The 21,593-nt window shown below is 47.7% G+C and overlaps 1 protein-coding gene across 6 annotated transcripts in view; it reads right to left on the minus strand.

Annotated features, from left to right (window-relative positions):
* Nucleotides 1–8,245: 8,245 nt before the first annotated feature.
* SLC1A4 (solute carrier family 1 member 4) overlaps nucleotides 8,246–21,593 on the minus strand; it is a 37,208-nt gene continuing 23,860 nt past the window's right edge. Inside the window, exons 7-9 of one of the 6 annotated variants that reach the window (XR_005828420.1) lie at nucleotides 20,534–20,668; nucleotides 16,059–18,118; nucleotides 8,246–9,159 (exon numbers count right to left, since the gene is read on the minus strand). Coding sequence is in view for 3 of the 6 variants with exons in the window: in XM_040597678.1 (XP_040453612.1) it covers nucleotides 17,884–18,118; nucleotides 20,534–20,668 (370 nt within the window). In the remaining 3 variants the exon portion in view is untranslated. Of the gene's footprint in view, nucleotides 18,119–20,533; nucleotides 20,669–21,593 lie in introns of all 6 variants that reach the window. The other 5 variants (XR_005828418.1, XR_005828419.1, XM_040597678.1 and 2 more) reach the window with 5 other exon arrangements.

Below are 21,593 nucleotides of genomic sequence, written 5' to 3' on the forward strand. Positions count from 1 at the left end.
AATGGCAACGGGGCTTGCTACGTCAATAAGAGCGCCCTTGCGGCTCGGCAGCCAATGGGAGCGTGCCGCTGGGCCTCGCCGCGCGGCGTGGACGGCTCCGGGGCTGGGCGGGGAGAGGCTGCTCTGGCCCCGCCCCCGGCCCGCCCCCGGCCCCCGGCTTGGCCTCAGCTTGGCCTCAGCGCCGCTCGGCCCAGCCCGGCCCCGCCCCGCTCCCGGCCCCGCTCCCGGCCCCGCTCCCTGCCCGCCCCGGCTCCGGCCCCGGCCCCGGCCCCGATCCCGGCCCGCAAAGTAGCCGCCTGCCGGTGGGTCCTGGGGCAGCCCCCCGGGCGCGGCGGGCGCTGCCGTTGCCGGAGCAGGGCTCCCCCCCAGCGCTCTGGTGGGGCCTGGGGCGGCCCGAGGGTGCGTTACCTCACACACCGCCGTGCCGGGCCAGGCCGCACCTTACCGTGCGGTTCCTGGGGTGGGAAACCACCGGGAAAAGGACGGTGCCTGTAACGGAGAAGGGATTTTAAGGCCCCTCCAGCCGCAGGAGGGCCGGGGGCACGGGCTGGATGCCCAGTGCGGGGTCTGGGTCGGGGCCAGGCCAGCAGCGTGCCCAGGGGCTGGCTGCCGGCTGCCCGCCGTGCCCTCCGGCCGTGCCCTCTGGCCATGCCCGCTGCTCTGGCTGTGCCCTCCGGCCCCTCCGGCCGTGCCTGCCATGCCCTCCAGCCGTGCCCTCTGGCCTTGCCCTCCAGCTGCTTTCGGGGCAGATTCTCCTGCCGTGTCCTCAGGCAGGTGGTTCTGGGCTTTGTACCTGGCCAGGCGCTTCTTCGGTGGACGGGGTAGCCGTATCGATGTGTGCCCTTGTCCCGTGAAACATCCACCCCTTTCTCCTTGCTTCTGTCCATAGGCTGATTCTGGTTTTTATCTGCTCCTGGACTTTATTTCTCCCATGATTTCCTAGAGGTCAGTCACTTGATAAAGCACTCGATGAAGGACATCACTGTCAGCTTTAGGCCGTGCAGGACCAAAGAGACACCTCGGATTTGCTCAGTAGTCTGGCAGCAGCTGAGGGGAACAACACGGGTATCCCAAGCCCCTGGCTAGTGCTTCGGTCCGCTGGCCACGCTAGCCCTGCAGCGTGCTCCAGCTCTGCCACCCTGTGTGTCATGGTCCAGATTCCCAGCTGCCATCATCTGGGTTTGTTCTGCTGACCTCGATGGAACCAGGTCATCCTGCACGCATCCATGCTGGATGATTTGCTTTTTTTTCTCCAAGAGAAACAGTGGGAATATTTTTTTCAGGCCTGCTGCAAAAAAGCAGAGCTGTAATGCCCCAGTATAACACGGTACAGCACTGTCAGAACTCAGCCGAGACAAAACCCGCATCAGCTCTGTTCCTGCGTAATATTTCTATATTCGGGGTATCCTTGATGAATGTTACAGCAGGTCTTCTGGAGGGCTGCACATCCCCTGCCTTGGATGCACGCTTTTGAGAGCCGGCTTTTTGTTGGAATTCACACAGGCAAAGCTCTTGTGAAATAAAAGTCCTTTAAAATGTTGTTTATTGCTCATTCTCCGGGCAGCCGGTTGCCTGCCAGTAGAGGCCGAGCTGATTTCAGGCGAGTCAAAAGGCTGAAGCAAACACTGACGGGTCATGATTCATATCCAGGCTCGGCTGTTTTTAGCCGATTTAAATTTCTTGCCAGCTGCCAGGCATTGTTCTCGGAGCTGAATAGCGCTGGGCTGCGGCCTCAGCCCCGGCAGGAAAGGTTCGCGTCCTGTTCCGCCTCCGATCAAACAAGTGCCAGGATGTCTGCAAGAACAGCCAGAGCACCACAGAATCTTTCCCCTCTCCTTAGGCTCATGCTGAGAGGGTGTCTATATTTTTTGTCTATATTGTCTATATTCTGTATACAAAGAATATATTTGTATATTTGTATATATTCTATATACAAAGGGGGGGGGAATAAACTGGTGGTCTAAAGGAGTGATTATTTTAAAAATTCAGGGAAAATATACCAATTTTCTTCCGCTAAGATCTGGCCCTCTGTTAGGAACTTTGCTGAAGAGGAACTAGCTTATTTGATCTATAATACAGGGTCAAATCCAGCCAAATTCACTCAAGGCTGGCAAAGACTAACATGGATATTTTCTTGCTGATTTGAGACCTTGGGATTCTTTGATACTGGTGTTTTTCAGCAAGAAAGTTCTCCAGCAAAGACAAATGATTTCACTGCATCTGTGGATGCAATAATTCAGCAGTAATCTCCTTACCTATGAGGTGAAGTAGAGCTTGCTTATGATAATCAGATTTGAAAGCGGTACATTTCTAGTATATGAGAAGATGGGATAGGAAGACTCCATTTTCTTCAAAAACTTCTGCCTTCTTGGTGGGAATATCCATGTTTCTGTGCAGAGCTGTATCTGTTGGGAGCAGCAGCTGTATGTAATCCAGGGTTTTAATAAGCCCGTAACTGATGATGTGCTGTAATTCAGAGTTTTCAGCACATCTATTTGTAATTTTTTTCCACCTTGAATGCTCTCACACTACAAGCCAGACAGTTAACGCTCTGCGATGAAACCCGAGGCCTGGATGTGTACCATATGCTCTTGCAAGAGCGTTTGCACCATCTTCAGCGTCAAATTTCAGTCTCACAGTACAAACGTTTGGGATGGATGAGATGTCGGCAAATGCAGGGCTTGGACCTGACCTATTTGTTCCCAGAGCATTGCTAGCAATATTCATAGAGTACTGCAGTGACAGGGAAAACCGCGTGTAATCATTTTGCCATCTTTTGGCCAGCACTACGGCATTATCTATGGGGAGGATTTGCCTGCATTTGGAAAATTATTCCATTTTTGATGCAGTGCCTCAGAGAGGTAATATTACATGTAAGCTGTTAGCACACCTGCCTATCTTCCAGTGCTACCGTCGAGGTGGGAAGGAGCTGCCACAAGCCTTCCTTGCTTCTGGTGGCTACATCAAAGCGATTGGCATTATTCCTCTCCCATGCTAAAGCTGCTCAGACACTGATTTATAACAATACCTATGTTGTAACCCGACAGTGCTGCATTCCTTGCTCCTTAAGGATGGGTGGGCTGGCACGCTCTCTCACTGTGGTTCTGAGCAAGAGCTATCTTCGTACAAACTGCTCAGGACTGTTCGCTGCGCACTCGCTCTGCCTAACTCCTCTCTGAAAGGTGCTTGCAGGGAGAGGTCCTTCTCTTCTTGAGGCTAACAACCCTTTTCTTTTCTCTGGAGGTCAGGATTTCCACGTCTTGGACCGTTCCCCTTGTTCTTCTCTTGCTTCTCACTCTTTGGGCCACCTTTCTTTGAAGCTTACCACCTAAACCTGGTCCAAAACTCCAGCATGGGCTGGGCTGTGATTAGGCAAAACCAGTATGGTAGTCCAGGCTGCATTCCTGCTTACACACCCTGGTATAGTATCTGCTCACAGCACAGGGCATTGACTCATGCTTCTGACTGCCCATAACGTCCTGCTCCTGCTCCTTAATTGACTGTTTCCCACCAGTATTAGTGCAGTTAATTACTCTCATCTAGATTAATTCTTTGCAGCCTCTGTTTCCCAGACCCCTGTCTCAAATTTTCCTGTGTTGCTATGAACTTCAGCCCTGTGCTTTTCCATGCTCCCAGACCTTCTCCTCCAGGTAGGACCTGCAGATTTTAGCTATTCCAACATTTGTGTCGTTAATCCACTAATGGTCCCAGATGTACGGTCGGCCCCTGAGGAGTCCACTCGTTCAGCTGAACAGTTGCTCTAGACACGTCTGAATCAGCAGGTGCAAACTCAGCCACGTTGCTTTAGCTTCTTTATAAAAAGTCATGAGAAGACTCATTGAAAACCTGCAAACTTCCCCTCTTTAGGTCATCACAGCTACTACTATACCATTACTAAATATTTCCTAAAAAAGGTAGCTACTTCTTTTTCTTTCTGATTTTGGAGAAGCACTTTAAAAGAGTGTTGAGGAATACTGCACTGAAACTGTCTGGAATTAACTGCTTAGCATTAGTAGCTAAATTTGCTGAAGGCTTAGGCCACAAGCTGTGAACTTTCACGCAGATATGTAGAACTTTTACCTAATTCCGCGAAAGAGGGCCTCGAGAGCCACTTCGAGCTGGAAGCTAAGAAAACAAGGAGGGCTGCTACGCTCATCAGCAGAAGCTGCGACCTCAGAGGTAGAAGAGCGGCTCGCCCCAAGGCAGCGAGGGGACCCGGTGAGCAACAGGAAGACCCCAGACCCTGATATTACTACCGGTCAGAGCTGTCACAGGAGGGGTGAGGAATTTAGATTGTAAAGGTGTAATTGCCCAGGAATTTCTTTGTTCGGGGTCCCTCTGCGGAGGCAGCCAGCTTGAGCTGTTTCTACTGCGGTTCCACTCAAATAAATTCCCTTATCGGACTTGGAGCCTGAGATCCTGCTATGGGATGCCCCGGGTGGGGAAGCTGCTTTAACGTACGCACACCCAAGGCAGCTGACGCACGAAACCTGCAAGGCAGGATTGATGAAGAACAGAGGGAAGACTAGAGCGGCGTCTGTTCTGGTGTCAGCGTTGAAGCACGAGCAGTGCCCCCGGTGCCAGCGGCCGGGCAGCCCCGCTCTCACCGCCGGTGCGCAGCCGGAGCGGCCGGGAAGGGCAGCGAGCAGCACTTCTCCGTTCTGCCACACGATGTACCCAGCACACCGCCAGAGCGGCACCCAGCCGCAGCGCAGCAGTCCCGGGTTTCCATACACCCCCCCAAAAACATCTCCTTACCTCTACCCACCCCCCTAAAGCAGCCACAGCCGCAGGTCAGGGCCAGGAGCCCTGGTGCGGGGAGGGGGGGGGGGGGGGGGGGGGGGGGGGGGGGGGGGGGGGGGATGGATGGGAGGGAGCTGGTGCAGTCCAGACACTTCACCTTTCCTCTTGCTGGGAGAAGGTGACACTTGCTGTGAAATAAATAGGAGCCAGATGGTCAAGAGGTGGTGGCAGCTTTTGATCGATGTGAATTATAATGGACAAAGAATATTTGGAATTCATTTTACTTCTGAAATGTGAGATTTTGCTACTGCTTTGAGTGGGGAATAGGAGGGACTGTTTCATTCCAGTTGCAGGGATGTCTCGGCCCTTTGTCATTTGTATGTTGTCCTGAGCTGGGATCTGCAGGAACGAGTCGTCAGTGCAGAGACTTGGAAAAGAAATGTTGGGATTGATATGAATGAAAATCCATTTACATAAGCATCAGAAGAAACAGCAGAGCAGAGGAGTTAAAGACGGCTGTATTCGTAACAAATGACACCATTGCCAGCAAAAAATGTGAGACTATGTTGGTTTTGTCAAGCCCAGAAGGTGTGCACACCAATAAGACCATAGCACGCACACCTCATTTGTGAAAGACCCTCCTCCCTGATAGCAAGAGGGTGGCAGCACATCACATCTCCCACTCCTTCTCCTGGCAGCCTAGCAGGAAGAGAGACTGCAGCGAAGGATGACCACAAAACAACCATCAGTTCCTAAGGATTGTTAAAGAAGTGTCCCCAGACTGGGAGGTTTGGTGACGCTTTGACAGCCGTCATCCCTTGTGTACGTTGCATGCAGGTGATGGGGGCCAGACCGCTTGAACAACCACGTCTCGCTTGTGAGTGTGAGTGAATGAAATCTGTAAGAGAATGAGTGCAGGTGTAAAGCCAGCTTAAAATGTAAATAAAAACCATATTCCCCCTCTGTAAGGCCTCACGCTAGGTTTGGCCACACTGGTTTCCTACCTCAGCAAGAATGGTACTGCCAAAAGGACAAAGCCTGGTGCCTTCAGGATGCTCAGCAAGTCAAATCACTCGAGTCAAGTATTGATGCAGTACCAGGGAAGCTTAATCTTAACGATGTGGATGTGGGTTGGAACCTACTCAGTTTGCGAGATTTGAGTTGCAAATGTTTGTAGGCCCCCCTCAAACTCTAGTAGCTGTAGGCATCGCAATTTAATTACACTCTAGCACAACACGGTGAAGAGAATCCCGATCTGCCTGATTGTGTACGTGTTTTGGTGACGCAGTAATGACAGTAATTTACATCGTGCTGCTGATCACCACTATCCTGTGGAGACGTCGAACCGTCATTCCCCAAGCCTGCGGAGTGGCTTTGTGTTGCGTCTCTGGTCCTAGGTTTCACAGCCAGTTTGCAATTTGTCTGGCCCCTGGCATGTATCTTGGCAAACCCAGCCCTTATTATCATGAGGATAATTTTCAACACGTGGAACTAAGATCTACCCGGCCTGCCCAGTTTAAAACCACAGGTACCCTCCGTAGCATGATGGCTCGACTCTAACATCCAAGATGCAAGAACCTGCAAGAACCAGCGAATGAGCTGTAAGCTTGCCAAGCTATTTTCATGCACATCACCGCTCAGCAGACTCCTTAGAGGTACAACACACGTGTGCATTCGCTGGAATGCTCCTAATGGGGCGATCGCGGGGATTCTTCAACAAGCTAGCACCAGCCTATGTATTTTAAAGATGACCTGTTAGCGCAGCTGGTACCACACAACCTGTTTGACTCAAACCATTCATCTCACAGCAGAACAAAATGGTGTTGTCTTCTGTTTAACTCACAAAGCACTTCCCTATAATTATATCTATCTTAATCAGACAAACTGGGAATTAAAAAAAAAGGACTAATCTGCTTCTTGGCCATAACTGGATTTCCTCTGCAAATACTAGTTACAACAGTAGCAGCAGCTTTTGTTATAAATTTATTTTAAAATGCTTTTTCTTCATCTGAGCTAGACAAATCTGTGTCGCCTGCCTAGAGCTTTTTAGAAGGGAGAAGTGAGGAGCACTTTCCCAAAACTCTCTTCCTCTCAAAAGAAGGTGAAATTATTAAGAAGTTGGAAAGCATTTGGTAGCCAGATTGGTAGGTGGTGGTAGAAAAAGAGAATAAAGTCATTGAACTTTAATTAGAACTTCTTCCAACTTTTATGTCTTTCTTTAAATATCATACGAAACTTTATCTATTTATCTGTAATCGTGCCCAGCGAGCTCTGATAATGTCTGGCTTGAGTCAGGTGGGACCCAAAGGCTTGACTCAGTTCTCGGTAAAGACAAGCAACCATTCCACGGTTTCCCACGGGTCTCATAATGGGGTTTTCTCTTCATGGGTTTCAAAGGGCGAGGGCTAAGGGCTCCGCCAAGCACCACTCACCTCAGATTTCAGGAAAGCTGCTTGTTCTACGCAGCAGCCATGCCTGCAGGCAAAGCTGATTGGGATGGCTGGAGGCTGGGGTTCAGGAGGACATCCCTGGTAGCTCGCTGGTCTGGCGTTCCTCCAGGTGCCTCCTCAGGGCTCCAGCTAGGAGACAAAGGCACAACCGTGGAGTCAGATAGGGTTTTTGGAAACCACCTCATTGATGGCTTTGTAAAATTTACATACCAAGACACAGTACCAGGCACAATTGTAAGCCATACATGGGCAGGTTCTTCAAATTCTACTCTTGGTACTTGCAATTCTTGCAAATTTTGCACCCTTGTTTATTAGCTGTGGGACCAGAATGCAACGCCTGAAACTAATGAAAATACACTTACCCAATAGATTTTTTTCAGGATTTGTGATGTTCTGCATTGTGCATCTCTGGATAAAATCTACCATATGGAGACGTTTGAGCTTTTAATGGAAAAGCTGCACCAAAACCACTTTGAGAGCAAACCCAGGCCCTCAATTCTGGAACCAGCACGCTGCTCAGTCTGACTGCAAAATCACCCTGAATTTACCAGTCCAGTCGCCTACTGCAAAGGATTTGCTAGATGATTTCTCCCACTCCTCAGTCCTCCTCCAGGGAGCAAAGTCCATTTGCTTGGCAGAAGAGGCAGCAGGTCTGTCTGTCAGCCCTCCTACTCCACTGCGACACACGTCAATAGGAAGCAGCGACTAACCCAGGCTCTCTGGAAGCCCTTGGAGCACTGAGCACCCGTGCAGAGGGCTCGGAGGAACACTGCCCTGCACAGGCTTGCCTGGGGCTCCAGGGGAAGGGCTGAAATGGAGTGGTAATGCTGATCATCAGTGACACAGGCATGCCGGCAAAGGGCACGGGCTGGGAAAGCGGACCCAAATCCCAAGTCAGACAATTCTCGTTCAGGGGCATTTCCAAAGGAATCGAAGAGAGTTTGCTTGGGTGACAGAGCCCAAGAGCCCAGAGCCCAAGACACCCAGCTGCTATTGCAACACGGATCCAGCTAAAAGGCTAGGTCTTCTCCAAACAAAGATGGAAACATGAATTCTATTTGGGGTTATTTTTATTTCAGATTGAGAAGCTACACAAAAGGAGAACAAACATACATTTCCATGAGGGAAGGGGAAAAGAGAGAGAATATCCTGTTGTGTCACCCTCCTACAACAAACCATCTCAGCCTGAGCCACGGGGCTGTTTTCTCCCCCGGGCAGGCAGGGAGAGTTTTTACACTGAAGGGTACACGACACAGTAAACATCTGTGATACCTACCCCAGGGTCACACCCCCAGACACAGCAATATGGTCTTTTTCTGCATATGTGCACGTACGTCTGTTCTTGGTAGATAATAAAAAGGCTGATACAGAGTCACATGGATCAAACCCATAGCTGTAAAAGAGGAACAGTTACAGATGTTCACAAGGATCAACACACCCACATGGCACAAGTACTTACTCAACAGAGTGGTTACTCTAAGCACTAGGTTTTACCTAAAGACAAATACCTTTGTATCAGTGATACTGGATTGTACTGGAGCAGATGGCAGTGAGTTCCAGAGTTCATCTGTCTGTCATTTTATTAAAGTAATTAATCAAATGGCTTAGCATATAAAAATACAAGAATCCTCCCTCCTAATCAGGGCAGTTTTTGTCCATGTAGAAATAAAAGCACACACACGCATACATACATCGAAGCAGGATTGCTGACAGAGAGCTTACAGGACAAAGAAAAGAAACTCACTTTCCCTGTCCCACACCAGGACTTCATGTTCTCCCTCCTGTCTCCAGGGATAACGGAGTCTCTCACCTTTGGTGCATAGTTATAATCGAAAGCCAAACAGCAACTTGGAATTTGTCCTGAAGGGAACCAGGACAAGGCACCTTTAAGGATAATAAGGCAGATTGTACACCTCCGCTGTAGGAGACTCCTCGTGTCTTAGGTGTGGTCCCGCTGTCCCCAAATCTAGAGGGATTCATCAAAATCTTATCAAACTCTTCACCTTCACAAAGCATGAGTGAGTCAGTCTCAGCTTGCTCTAACCAAGAAGCAATTCAGAGAGGCTCATCTCCCATCAGCAGAGGTGCGCTCAGCTGTGGTCTCCATCCCGTAGAGCATGTGCTTGGTGGATGACCTTACAGAAGTGTAGCCAGGGTAGCAACAGAGAAAGTCTAAGTAAGACTATATTCTTAAAAGATTGGCATTTTCAGGGATAGCAAACACATTACCTCCACACTGGTTACTTCAGGGAAGTAGTATCAACAGAGCCTCTGCTGCGGGACGGAGCAGGGAGGCAGTCGGGGCTGGGCTAGCTTGGTCACAATCATTTGACTTATAAAGTGTAAAAGATGTCATTAAGGTATTGCTTTAATGAAGCAGGGTTTTCTTCAGCCCAGCCCCATCTCCTACAACATCCCCTCCTACCAGGATGTGAGATAGTCTATGTCCTCGCATAGGACCAGAATATCTTTAAGTTTAATCCATGTAATACAAGACCCTGGTCCTGCTGGGGTTTGGGCAGACTGCAAGGACCACAGCAGACTCTGCAAGGGGGATACAGAGAAGGAAAACTGATCAAAAAATGAGGAAGTTTTGCTTCTGCATAAACACTGACCATCTAGAAAACATTTTTCATGTGGGAAGCGCCATGTCGTAAGAATACTGTGAGCACGCAAAATGCCTCTAGTTATAGCCAACAAGTTTTAAAAATGCTTCTTTACTGCTGCTGTACTGAACGTGATAATCTTAAGAGGACCAGACCAAACCCCTATGCTGCTAAGGAGGTATCTCCATCAGAAGCCCACAGGCCACTGAAAACTCAGGAAACTACATTAATGCACACCAGCAAAAGCCCTGGCCCGTCTACATTGCGGCATTCCTTCTGGTTCTTAAAAAAGCTACAATCCAAACCAGTTAATGTTTGGAGTATTTTTTTATGGTTAAGCACAATTCTTCCTGTGGGAATGTAATCCAGGGGGATTCAGGCATGTGCAAACAGTTTCCTTCAGAAAAGATTTCCCTTGGTAATTTCTTTCTGCAACATGTAACTGCAATTAACTCAAGTTGCACCAACATGCCATAAGCAGTTTAGCATCAGTTGCTAAATACACACTTGCAAAAGAAGGGTATTACTTTCCCAGTGGTGTTATCAGAAGGAGCAAGCGACAGCTATCCTGAGGAACATCTAATACCAAATTTCTTGGTTTCTGTGGCTTAAAACCACGTTAACTTTGCATTACAACAGGGTTGGCTCAGAATTCATTTCCGCGCGCTGGTTCCCGTCGGCAGGCCTGCCTGCCTGCCTGCCAGAGAGCATCCCTGGCCTCGGGAAGGACGAGTATAGATGGTTCTTGAGCAGGACATCAAACAAGAGCAGCTGGCCTGCTGAAATGTCCTCAGTCCTCACCTCCTGCTGGCACCGAGATCAGTGGTTAAATCCAAGCGGGATTTCATGGCTGTTGAGGATGATATATCTGCCGACGCTGAGACAGAGTTTGATAAGTAACTGTACCGTGACCTCTTCAATTAAAGAGATGTGCTTTTTCCTTTTCTATTAGAAAATCCATTCTAGAGGGAAGATAACTCTCCTATGTCTACTCTTCTCCCCTTCCATCCCTCCAAAAAAGAGAAGTGATCATCCTGCACTAACACACTATTATTACCATGGTATCAATACTCAAATACACTTAGAAACCCCCGGACATTAATTTTTTTAGGGAGGTAATAGTTGTTAGCTGACAGTGAACTTGGCTTCAGGATTGAAGATCTGCTCCTAGCCTGCTTGGTGACCCTTTGCATAATTCAAGAAAGCATTCTTTCACCTTTTTCTACGTGCATTCTCTTCTACAGCTGTGAAATGGTGCCTGCTGGTCACAAATGTCTGTAAAGAACCCCATGTGGAGAATGAATATCATGTTAACATGAACTTCCCGAGCCAGCGCTCAGATGTGAAGACAGAGTGCTACAGGAGCCAAATAAAGCTCTTGATCACTCCTCACCAGACTTAAAACATTCAGTGGCAACTATCTCAACGTGTTGCCCAACATCTTGAAATAGTTTCGTTTTCATACTCATTTTCCTCTTCCCTGAAGCAGCCAGCGAACAAGGCTTTCATCAACATGCTTGCATAGATAACAAGGCTGCCTTTGTCCTCGGAGAAGAATGGCTACCACACATTCATCTGAGGAGCAGCTATCCTGCAAGGAGGAATGTGGGTCAATCCCTGATCCAGAGCCGTACCGTTATTTCTCTGTGGTCATGGCTAGCAGCCAGAAGCAGCTTATCAGAGCCCCACACTGCACCCTGCATGCTTTGCTGTTGCTCAGTGACAATGCGCTTCAGAAGCATCAGCACTTGGCGTCCGCCTCCCCCTGCAAATCCCGGCCAGTCAGCGGGCAGGGATTTGCATCATTTCTGCTACATGCCAGGCAAATGCCTGCGGTCTTTTTGTTGCTATCTGTATCAAACCACCAAGGAAAAGATGCTTTCTTCAGGTCCTAGCTTCTTTATCCGCTCGCTTACCCTGCCTTCTGTGATACTCTCCCTGCGACCCTCCAGCTCTTCCTTCTTTTTCTCCACCTTTTTCACCCATCCTGCCAACAAGACAACTTGTTCTTTTAGTTGAAAAGCTCTTTCTTGCATCGAACCTAGACAAAAACCAAGCTGTCAAGACTCCTAATTTAGATGTTGAATCCATGGTGAGGTCTGTTAATTTACCTGAACCTAAACTTTCATGACATGGAAGAAGGCAAATATAACAGGGCACTGGGCCCCCCTTGACTGAATCACATCTGCTTTTTAAAATGCAACTCACACTGACGCTCGCTCCCCTGCTTCCCCTGAGTTAGCCCAGCAAACACATATACTGGATCTCCTTTCCATCACACAGTCATTCATACTCCAGCACAATGGAACCCTGACTTTGTGACACATAACTATTTGATTCCTTTCAGATTTTTGAAAAGTTCATTATTATTGAAGATTTAGTGCTCTGTGTCTTAAAGAGCGCTTTCCAAATGCTGCGAGTCACTACCCTCCACACTCTTGCCTGTGAGGGACAAGTAAGTATCTGTAAACTTAATTTACAGAAAAGGAAGCACAGGCAGAGAATTTACGTGACCTGCCTAATTCCGTACTGTTCATCATGATCAGTTATTACGGGCAGGTCTGCAAGTGATTATGAACTGCCATGGCCCAGTTAAAATCAGTGAAGATGTGACATTATTAGGAAGAAACTCTTTACCGTGAGGTGGTGAGGCACCAGCACAGGCTGCCCATGGCAGCTGAGGGTGCCCCATCCCTGGCAGTGGCCAAGGCCAGGCTGGACAGGGCTGGGAACAGCCTGGGCTGGGGGGAGGTGACCCTGCCCGTGGCAGGGGGCTGGAACTGAGTGATCTTTAAGGTTCCTTCCAATGCAAAGCATTCCGTGATTCTACGATTTTTCCTTTGGTGAGAGTTTGTCTTTTGGTCCTTTTCCTACGTGAGGCCCATAGCCCACTGCCCATGGGAGGGTCAGGATTAACAACTGTGATTTTCAACAGGAGGGTGCTTTCCAGCAGCTACAGAAACATGCTGCGCTAGCAGAGGAGCAGAGTGAAGATTCAGCCAGGATTGTTGCAGATTTGCAGAAAGAGATGGTGGGTTTGTACCTTTTGCAAGCTCTCAAGGACATAACCCACAATATATGACAGGGTGGTCAGGCACAAAGACACCAGGGCCTGTGACTTGACTGAAAGAGGAACTGCCCTAAACATCTCAGTTTTCATTATTCTTGCTGTAAAATACGGAGGAACCACAGCAGAATGAGTCTAAAAATGGTGACGCGGGGTTACGTGCATCTCCGGCGCTGGCCACAGCAAATGCCCAGGGAAGACCATAGGAACAGAGCAAGCACATATATAACCTAACCTTCCTGCCCCCCATACCGTCCCCAAAACCTCTCACCACCTCCAGCTCAGGGCACTGCCTCTTCAGGCACTAACAGGGCTGCCCAGAAAAGACCAAGCAGAGACGGTTTCACCAGCTGATTTGGTATTTTGGCTGGTTCCACATTTCTGTTATGTCCAAAGGACAAAGTCCTGCCCGTCACATCCCTGGAAGGGGAGCCCTGGGTTTGACTCTAGTCTGGTCTCAACACTAAAGCCACCCTGATTGCAAAAGATAACTCCAGAAGGGTTTAAAGTCCTTAGCAATTACTGAATCTTGTAGGGCAATTACCAACACCACATCTGAGACTCAGCTAAAGCTCAGTTCCTAGGAATAACGGGTCTTAACTGAAAATTTCCTAATAGCAACCAAGTGCTAGCACCCCCCATCACTCACTACGGCTTTTCGGGCATCGATAGCCACATCTCACGGCACAGAACAAGCACCTTTCTCAGGACAAGAGACAGATACTGCCCCACACTCTCAGAGTAACTCTTTATATTAGTAAGTCTCACAAACCTCTGGTGAGTTAAGGACAAGGAGCAAGGCAGAATGCAAACTACTTTCTCAAGGACCAGCTGGAGCCCTCAAAACTTTGTCCATTCTCCCATTTATACCTGAGCCACTGATACATAAAACCAGCCCAGGGCATTCCAGGAAATGGGATGAAATCAGGCAATGTTGGATAAAGCATGGAATGGAAAGCCAATCGGGGAGAAGTAAGTAATAAAAGATGGTTCAAAACAGTCAGAGAAACTTCACTGAAAAAGTTAAAAGTGGAAGAATGAATGGCATCAGAGAAAAAATGGGATTGACATGCCAAAGGCTTGCAGAGTCCTCTCTTCCACACTCCCGCATCTTTCTCCCAAAACACAATCGCTGTACTAGAGGGTAGGACATGAGCTGGTTTTGTAGCCTTCTTTCCTATGGAGAGAATTTGTACCTTCCAAAAAAAAGACTAAAACCAAAAAGAAAAATAGCATTTTCTAGATGGAATTTATTTCCTTTTGAAAGAAAAAGCAACTGACTAAAGGTCTCCAGTTTACAGTCATGTTGGGACAACACAAACGTAAGTCCAGTCAAGAGACATTGGAGTAAAGTACCACATCGGCACCAGATTCGCGGAGTGCCTGGGTGAGAGCAGAGCAGGTACTGCTGGCTGCACCTCCACCGCTGCCGAGTACCTGCTCAGCTCAGAGCCTCTTGAACTGAGGCCGGACCGGACCTGAAACAGGGAGCTCCCAGTGTAACACACTGCACTGCAGGTCAAGGACAGCATCTAAAATGCACATCCTTCGATAGCCCTTTCATTTTTCTCCCAATGGCCTTACCTGAAGACCTTAACCACTTGAAGCAAATGGTAAGTCTTCTATCTCATCGGGCTTTCGATCAGGATTCGCATTACAAGGGCAGTCCTTGGAATGCATCAATTTTTTTACAGTCTGAGAGTGTAATATTGGATCTTTCACGTTTGTACCTTAAGGAAAAAAATATTTGAAGCCAGGTTGAGAGCCCTAGAAGATGCAGCATGGCTATCATGAGGAATCAGAACATCACAGAAAAATCAGAAATGTGATTTCTGGCATGGATGATCCAGAAAAGACCAAGATGTTCTGCCAAGCAGTTACTCAGCATTCCTGCTTCCATGGATCCCTCTTGCTGTAAACAAACAACAAAAGAACTGGCACCTTTGTAACTCTATAATAAAGTAGGGCTTCTGTAAGATTACAGATATCTAGCAGGTTAAGACTGGAATACTCATGGTTCATATAAATCCTATGGCACCTGTTTCCAGGAGGAGGAGCATTAGATTTCCTTGGTTACACTCCTGCTACGAAAATGATCTGATCTCCTTAAACCTGACTGCTCTAACAAGCTTTACATGGGACTAGACATCCACATTGATGCAAAATGTGGCAATCAACTAGTGGGGAGTGAGAGAGACATTATTCAGCAAAGACTTTTGCTAAAGTGTTGCTTCTGCACTGCTATTGGAAAATACTAAGACAGCTCTGAGGTATTGGCTTTGATTTACCATCTCCTGGGATCTACTGTCAGGAAGAACGTGCCATAGCCTATGGCGTGCTGCTGCAAGGATGAGGCACAATCAAGCTGCAGCACCACAGGGAAGAAAGATCAAGACAGCAGTGGCAAGGTGCTGCCTGCGAGGAAGGACTCGCCTAGGCTAGTACTTTTACCTGTGGGCAACACCAGCCTTGAGCTGGAAAAAAATAAAAGTTGAGAAATGTTCTAGTCCTAAATGGTGCTGTGATGCTTCACGAGAATTGTCATTTGAGTGCTGCTTGTTCCCGTGTCCTGATCCCAGCTGCACGTGTCATGGTGAGGGAGAGCATCAGAGGAGGCAAATATTTGATGGGGGATAAAGTGCAACTACAGAACCCAGCCCACAGGGAACAGTCATGATTTTCAGCTTCTTTGAGACATTCCACATACTACTTTAAAATCAAAGTATTTGGGTTCTGGTGCATTCAGATTTTTCAAAGAAATACTTAGACTTGTTTAAAAAAGAAAAAAAGGTTTTGTTGAGAACTTATTTTTTCAAACCTCCAACATTGTTCAAAACACCTCTTATTTGTTGACTTTCACCATCAGCTACAAAGTGCGCTTTTGGTTTCCTGAGTTGAAAGGAGTTGGGATGATTGTAATAGGAGGAAATACAAAGTTTCAGTGGGTCTTGATCTGCTAAAAATGAAATAATAAATAGTGGGCGAAGGATGTCCCTAGCGAATTGTGTTTGTCTCCTTCCATTTTGCAGATGAATCAAGGAATGACCACATTTTGTGGACAAGGTTATAAATAAACTGGTTAAAAAGAAACTCCACCTGCAGTTTCTCAGTGGACTGACTAATCTTTTCCTACTTCGAATGTTTGCATAGCCCTGCTGCACGTGGTTAAACAGCCAGTAATGACGCACTCACTGTGTTTTCCCTCAGAGGTAGCCACATCTCATTCTGAGCCTTTTTGCAAAATTCATTGTGTCCCTTTACGAGCAAGGATGCTTTGCAAATGAAGGCTGCTGCTGCTGCTATGCAACTGGAGCTGCCTCTTCCTAGTGCCGTGACCATAAACATCAGCAACCGGGTGTCTTTCCAAGATAGCTTCCTCTGAAGCAAGAGAGGAGAAAGGAAAAGGGAGACTTAGCATTACTTTGTATCAAAGCCTAAGTGTAAATATGTATTTTCTGAATTAACAGTGTGGAGACTGAACTTTCGCAATCATCTTGCTAAGGCAGCCAAGGGAAAGTGTCACAAATCCAGGCAAACCTTGGCATATGCACAGCCTAATTTTATAACTATTTGCTGTCCAAAAAGCCAAGATAAATCAACAGGATCTTTGCAATGAGTTTGCCGGACTTTGTTTAGGTTTAGGGTGCAAATTCAGGAAGTATGTTGTAAAGGAAAAAAGGTGGAGTCGGAATCCAGGAGCATTTGGCTCAGCCTCAAGCACAGGTTACCACCTGCCACTAAGCACCACGGTGGCCCAGCACCACCCACCATCACTAAATGTAAGCTGTGGCTGGAAGAGCATTTACAGCGGGACCAAACTCCTACGGGAACAGGTGTGCGGCTGTCCCGGCGCACGGAGGTCACTGCACTACACAGGGTTACCACCTCACCTCTTCCCCTTCCGAGCCAACACTCAGACTTGCCTCTTGTCAGTTCCCACGTGATGTGGGTTCAGATTTTCCCCTGTTCAATTTTGCTGGAAGAGGCTGGAAAAGGCATATGACTTAAATCTGTTTGGACTGACCCATTAAATAAACATGAGCAGGACACGGCATGCTTAGCAAAGGAGCATGCGTGTTTTCATGAAAGGAACCGACTTCTTGATTTCTCGATGTTGTCACAGGCAAGCCTCTTTCAGACGTATTTAAGCTGGAACAGACCCTGTATTTTTTCAGCCCCATAGGGATAGCTTTAACAAAATTTGTGTTTTCTCTGGATTTTTTCCTTAACAGCTCAGTTAGAGGAAAGGAGAAACCAGTCCTTAATCTACATGAAGAGCTACGTTTGGTCCCAAAGTTTGGGAGTTACTCATCAAAAGGCAGGGAAGCTGCTATGAGCTGCAATGCAGTGGGGGAATGGAACAAGGGTTAGACCTCTATAAGCTACTAATTCAGATACGAAACAAAAAAGATTTTTTTTTTAAAGAAAAAGCTAGTTTTCAGGATATATTTGCCGGTTTTAAGGTATTGGAGAACAGGAGAAGAAGGGGAGTGGGAGAAAAACGTTGCTCTGTATCATGTCTGTAATGGTCATAAGTGTTTCCAGGCCAGAAAACAAATTTAAGTAATGCTTTCACTCAACCTGGAGTTTCTAGACTGCATCTCCATTCAAACAGCAGCACAATAAGCTTACTAAATTTTCCTTACAATAAGCACATACTGGGTATGTCTACTTCCCCATCTCCAACCCACGTGAGCCTTTACTAACAGAAGTCTTGTTAAACCAGAAGTCTCAATGGCATTGTTTTCACATACATGTGTATGTGTGTGCACGTGCAACACATACACATGTATACACACGAATTATCAAAATAGTGTTATGAAGTGAGTGTTCTTTCTCAACAGCCCTTCGCTGCCCACCCCACCTCCCTCCCCCTCCCCAGGCCAGCATATTTCATTAACAGACTGGAACTGAAAGTTTCAAGAGCTATCCAGCCCTTGTTAGCACTGCAAACGTCTAGATGCGTTAACAAGTCCCAGTCCACCTCTAGCACGTGTGAAGATGAACGGCCTCTAGTTCACAACACCGATTCCTTGGATTCCGGGTCTGCTGTACTGGTTGTGTTGGAGACTTGATTTTTGTGGGTTACCAAAGGCGACGTTTCCCCTTCAGACTTGCTGTTAGCAACTGCTTCTACGTTGACTTCCTTTAGCTCCTGCTCTTTGTCTTTCTTTTCTTTCTCATTCAGGTAATTAAGGATGCCTGCTCCTAGGGCATCCCCTTCCACATTCACAACTGTGGTGGTTCGGTCCCTGGTTAAGATCACAAACAAAAAACAAAGGGGCAGGCTTTTAGCTTAAGAGAGTTAAAAACACAACAAGGGGAGCTGACTCACCCCTGCTGATCCACTAACATCGCTGGAGCTAGACAAGGGAGATGTCGTTACCATAGGTATTTTCCACAGAAGTATCTTCACCATTTCAGAACTAAAAGCATGCACCAGAGCTGGTTTAAGGTTGGCCCAAGCATTACAGGTTCTGGTTTCTCAGCGGGCTGGAGCAATGGTACTATTCTTTCTCAGACATGCTGCTTTTCCCAGCCCACCCCCTTTCCCTTTCCCTTCCCCTTCCCCAGGCCAGCATTTTTCAAATGCAAGTTCAGAGCAGGAACTTAATTTGGGGTTATCCAGAAGGTGACACAGAGTACCCAGCTCTCCTTTTTAACTACAAAAACTTGTACCTTAACCCAAACATCTACTCAAGGTTTTTCCTGAAGGCAGGCAGAATGGCTGCGTTCTCTCGCTTTCTGCTGGTAGCACCTGTCTTAATCTTTGGTCCTACGTGTCCCGGGGTCTAACGGAGATTTACGGGTCATAAAGATGAACAATTCACTGCCTTCCGTTAGTCATTCTGCAGCCTAACTTCAACATGTGCTCAGCTTCTAACTGTGGTCCTCTCTGGTAATTAAACGGCTGGTATTTAAACGAGACACAGGACTTTTCACTCCCCCCTTTCCCCTTCTGTTACCACAAGGCTGAGCTCCCTGACTAGAACAACAGTGCGGACCACCGCAGGACACTACATATTGTGGAACGAAGGCAGCCGGCACAACACAGGCTGAGGGCAGCCCGGAGCGAAAGGAAGGGCAAGCTTTCCCCTCTTGCCTCCAAGCACTTGCAAGGGCAGCCTGCGGAACACACAGCTACTGCTGTAATCCCTTAGGAAGATGGGATACAAAGGGCTGACCACCGCTTCGCCTGTCTCTCCCGTCCTTTGGAGGTGGCTGATCCCCAAGAGGTGACAGCAAGAAAGAGCTCAATGGCCCTAATGAAGCCGTAGGAATATGATTAGGCTCCATAGACACACGTGGTGTGGGAAGGGAAGGAGGCAATACAGCTGCTGCCTCCCCCAGCCTCTGGAATTCAAGAGTGTCCTCAGGCATCCCAATTACATCTGCTATGGAAGTACATCATCTGTACATAGAGGCTGGTGTTTCCAAAAAGCTATGCAGAGGGATTACGTAGACTCTAAACCAGGAACTGCCCAGAAGTCTACCAGCTGGAAAAAAAACCCCAATGGGACTCAGATCGCTGGACTGACCAGCCATTTCAGCCCACTACCCAACTTCAACAAGATGGCTTGAAAGCAGATTATGCTTTTCAATTCTCAGATCATGCTTACTTCACTAGCATTTAAATGCTAAGCATGCTGTAATTCTTGAGTGCTCAGAGAAGTCCTTCCAGTTTGATTTTCTAGTATTTGAAGAACAGCAGTCAGCCAGGTTTGTTCAAGGAAAAGCAGAGACACCGCTTTTCCACAGGGCTTACCTAAGCTCTAAGCAATCACCTGCATGTGGCATTTACCCCTATCACTCACTTGTGGCTGGCTCCCCAATACTTAAAGCAAAACAAATTTTCTAGGCTTTCCTTAATCTACTTCAAGTGGTACAGAAGGTAAATTTACACCTTGATAAGGACATAACTACACTGAGGGGTGAGATAAGCTCTTCCAAACAGAGCTGGGCAAGGAGATAAGCTCCCACATTTCAAGGAGGGGAACAACTCTTGGAAAGGAGAGAAGGAGCTGCCTGACTTCTCACCTCTTTCCTAGAAGATGGAAAGGAAAGGTGGTAACATTGCACTAAACTTGTGACTCCCAGCAGCGTGTTCCAGCTGTGACACTGCCCGCAGCTGTGATGAGCGCCACAAACCCTCTGGGTCCCTGCCCTGCCAATGGATTGGCACCTCTCTGTGATGCTTGTGTGGGTGCCCAGACCAGTCTTGAACTGTAAAAATAGTTCAAACCATGGCTGACAACAGCTTCTGATGGAGCCTGCTTCCCATATGTGACCAAGAAAGCTTTCCATCACTTGCCAGACCCTATTTCCTTTTTCTTCCTTCCCTCCTAGCATCCAACTAATCACCAGCAATATCAACATCTCCTGAACAAACTTTTAACAATCCTTCTAAAAGGAATTGAAACCAGGAAGAAATAAGTTTCAATAAAGGCTGAGTAAAAAAGCTGAAGAGGGATTTTAGCACACTAACTGCTTTAGTTGAGAAGGGACCGTGTTTTCCATTCTCTCTCAAGAGTTACCTGTCCTATAGACAGTCGTATCTCGTAGGGTTTTATTTTATACTGCGCTACTTGGACTATCCTGCCTCATGTTTCCAGCTGAGCATGCTACATGTCATACAACAGCAGGTAAGTGTGTCCTAAAGTACTTACACAATCCAGTCCACTGCTAATATCAAGGAGAGATCGTTGGTTGGAAGTCCAATGGCCTCCAAAATGATGGCGATGGTGAGGACTCCTCCGGCTGGGACCCCGGCTGCGCCTACGCTGGATGCAGTAGCTGTCACACTGCAAATCAATTTGTGTACCTGGTTAGCAGGAGCTCTGCAGCACTCCTCTTCTACACTTGGGTCACACATTTCCCCGCCACGGGAACTGTAAACAAACTCTACAGCATGTGACACACAGACCATTCGCTTCCCAGGCAAACCCTTTCCTGCCTGCTGATGCAAAGTAACAGGTACAGAGCACAGCTGCTCAGCAGGCATCCACAGCAGCTACCAAGGCAAGGGCTGTGTGTTTAATACCATGATTGTCTTTTCAAAAAAAAAACCCAACCAACACAACTATATTGCAGCCTTACTAATATACCCATTTCCAAGGCATTTATCAGTTCAAGTACGTTGAGTGCATCACATCTCCTGGCCCCAAATGTACACAGGTAAAGCTTGCCATGCAGGGTACTGCTGCTTCTCTGTATCTTGTTTGCATTCAAACACAGACCCTAAATCAGGAGCTGGAAACCTGCGGTGCACGTGCTACAGACATGGACCACGCGCCTTTTCGTGTGCAGATGTCTACGACTGAGTTTTCCTTGGGCCATAACTGCACCATCCTCGGGCCTGTGCTAACAGCTGAATCACTAAAGGGTACCTGAAAGGCTAATTGGGTCATCTGCAAAGAAAACAGACAAACAATATACTGGGAAATGCAATAAGAAGGAAAATAAAACCTGGCCAGGGAGGGTAAAAAATGCCAGGAACCAGCACTAGGAGGCATCTGGTGGATACAGCTACGGCTTTTCAGCACAGTCAGGGGCCAGAACTTCTTGTAGGATTGACTTAAGGAATTCTGAGGGACGTGAAGAGGATGACACTTTGTGGGATATGGGACATGGAAGGAGATTCCAGGCATGGGGGAGAGAAAGAGTCCTAGAGAAGGAGGCAGGACCGAGGTGGTGGAGGGGATGATGGAACAAAGCGGTCAGGAGGGG

Source organism: Falco naumanni, chromosome 6 (genome assembly GCF_017639655.2).
Source record: "Falco naumanni isolate bFalNau1 chromosome 6, bFalNau1.pat, whole genome shotgun sequence".
Lineage (NCBI taxonomy): Eukaryota > Metazoa > Chordata > Aves > Falconiformes > Falconidae > Falco > Falco naumanni.